The sequence below is a fragment of the Rattus norvegicus genome, chromosome 4 (assembly GCF_021556685.1).
Source record: "Rattus norvegicus strain SHRSP/BbbUtx chromosome 4, alternate assembly SHRSP_T2T, whole genome shotgun sequence".
Lineage (NCBI taxonomy): Eukaryota > Metazoa > Chordata > Mammalia > Rodentia > Muridae > Rattus > Rattus norvegicus.
Genome location: NC_141537.1, coordinates 87285292 through 87288140, shown reverse-complemented (window position 1 = coordinate 87288140; position 2849 = coordinate 87285292). Strand labels below are relative to the sequence as shown.

General features: G+C 36.2%; 1 protein-coding gene across 1 annotated transcript; it reads right to left on the bottom strand.

Annotated features, from left to right (window-relative positions):
* Positions 1 to 1727: 1727 nt before the first annotated feature.
* On the bottom strand, positions 1728 to 2639 carry Vom1r66 (vomeronasal 1 receptor 66). The gene has a single exon (XM_087659866.1). It carries the CDS (start codon positions 2637 to 2639, stop codon positions 1728 to 1730), a length of 912 nt encoding a protein of 303 aa, XP_087515992.1.
* Positions 2640 to 2849: the final 210 nt, after the last annotated feature.

Genomic DNA, 2849 nt, shown 5'->3' with positions numbered 1-2849 from the left:
ATACTAGAATATTACCCTGCCATTAAATTAATGTCAATTGCAGGTAAAAGGAAAGAACTAGAAAACCTCACTCTGAATTATATAACACATACACACAAAAACAAATATGGTATATATTGTTGCTTACAGGTGAATTTTAGCTATTAAGCCATTCATAATCCACATGACCATAAAGGTTAGGTCTAGAATATGGGAAGGTGAGGAATGATGCTGAGAGGCCATACCTACTCCTTCTGGGAAGCAGCCTCCATCTAAAAAAAAAAAGCCTAAAACCTTGACCTGGAGCTAAACTCAAGCTAGACCCAAGTACTAAGAAAGACCTTGTCCCTGGCCAATAACCCCAAAGTTACTCCCTCGCTGCTTTCTAGCAATAGTTAATCAAAGATTGGTCTGATTGATTCAGATGTACTTTCAGATCATTCATGATTTTATGCAGTCTTCCTTCAAAGCACAGACCTGTTGGCTCACAATACACATTCAATTAGATACTTGCCAGGCTCGACCCTCCCTCACTTGCTCCCCTTTCCTATAAAACTTTGTCCTGCTGAGGGTTCCAGGCTGTTCTGCCTTCCGTTCCTGCTTTGTTATGTTGGGTTAGAGAAAAACCCGAGCCTAAGCTTGTAATAAAGAGACCTTAGTACGATTACATCAAAAATGGTTCCCTGGTAGTTGGGAGTTCACACACACTTCCCAGCACACGATTGCATCTTGATAAAAAGGGAAAATGGAATAGTTATAAATGGATGACATGGGATGAACAAAAGTATCAAAGTGAGAGTAGTAGGAGAAGTGGAAACCCTAATCAGAATATATTATGATACTGAAATGATGAATATGATGGTAAACACTTGTGATCCTAGAGCTGGAGAGGTAAAGACAAGAGAATCCTAGAGACTACCATCTTGGTCCAGGTCACAGAGAGAGATGCCCTATCAAGAGACCAGATGAATGACATATGAGGAACAAGAGACAATGTTGTCTCCTGGCCTCCATGTGTACATGTACAGATATCCTTCAACTGAGCACAGACACAACCATAACTGCATACACAATAAGCACATTGTACAACATATAAGTGTATATAAGTTTATTTACCATTAATCTTTTAACAAATAGATAAAATGAAGGACATATAAGAGGCACATGATATAACTGTGCAAAAAATGGAAACTTAAAGTTCACATCAGTTTTATGGATCCAGATAAATTATGAATAGGGGAAAAAATAAAGATACTATAAAATATTTAAATAATTTTTGATAAGTGAACATAAATTAAAACCAAAAGAAAGAAAGCTTAAAAGTCAATGTCACTGAGGACAATTTTTTAGCAACCTCAGCGTTAAATAAATATTGATTATGTAATGTAAAATAGAGAGAGAATTCATGTAGAAATATCAATTTAATGTGTACAATTGATTTAATAACTCTCTATTATTTGGCGACCAAATTGGAAAAAGAAGATATACATGCAATAACACAAATTTTATTTAAATTATATGAATAATCTTGTTTCTAACTTGACCCATCAAACTTAAAAAAGAATCTGTATTTCAGAAATAAGATAAATGGGGCTATACAGGATACCAAAGTCCACTTTCAGGGGGAACCCTGCCATCTTTTCATCTCTGTGGACATCAGAATAGACACATGCATGTACTCTGGCACAATATTTGTACATATAAAAAAAGAACTAAATAGCTTTTTAAAGAAGAAAGGAAATATCTTTTTAAAAAAATACGTGGTGGTGCTTTGACTGCAGGTTTTTCAGTATAATTATTATTCTGTTATCAAAACTGATTTGTACCAAAGGAGTAATTGTGGGATAGGCATTCATCACAAACTTCTGAACAGTCAGCATGACTGGGTCATACATCCAAAACAGGACTGATATAGATGAGATGATGTAGTCTACCCAATACATGACCACAAAGAAAATCACCAGCAGCAAGATGGTCTGGGTGGCCCTTCTCTCAGGAGACACTCTCAGCTGGCTGATGCTATGAAGATGCTTGCATTGTCTCTGATGTCTGAACAAGATAATCATCATGTATGTACTTGTGATCAACATGACTCCTACAAGAAACACATCTCTAGAAGTTGTCACTGTTAAAATCAGTCCTCTGATAATGTTGTTCATGGTTAAGAGTGAACAATATTTAGTGACCTTCATATGGTTGTTCTCACTCACATTGGTATAAGCACCAACATAGACGAACCGGTTACTGCTGAAGGACAAATTGAAGGACCATATAAATAAGAAAGAATATTTCATGGACTTTGTTAGTTTTTGTTTAAATCTTGCCAACAAAGAGGTACTGGGACTGATAGTGACAGCCTGGAACACACTGAGGAGACAGGTGATGCAGATAGAGAGACCTCTCATCACCCTGCTAATATAAAAAGTTGCCTTGCATTTGAAATCATTCTCAATGTTTAGTGACATAAATAAGTCTGTAAGCCAAATATCCCCTCCAGTGAGGAACATCATTATGTGAATGAAGGTCAGTTGACAGGAGATCAAGTCTGTGGGCTTAGGTCTGTGACCTAGAATTACATAAATATAGAAACAAACAAGAAACATATTGGCTAGGACTCCAAGCCCAGTTTGGAAATAAAGGACATTCTTGAGTGAGAACATACATGGAGAGTGTATTCATCTTAAGAGAAGAGTGGAAGTTTCTTTCATATATCTGAAAAAGTAATAGAGCACACATCAAATGTGTGATACACTGGCTACATTATCATTCTATTTAACATACTAATTCTTGAATACTCGGTCTCATTAACTCTTGATCTTCCAGACTGTACATCATAGACTACATTTAAATGTCTTCCATGTATCTGCTAT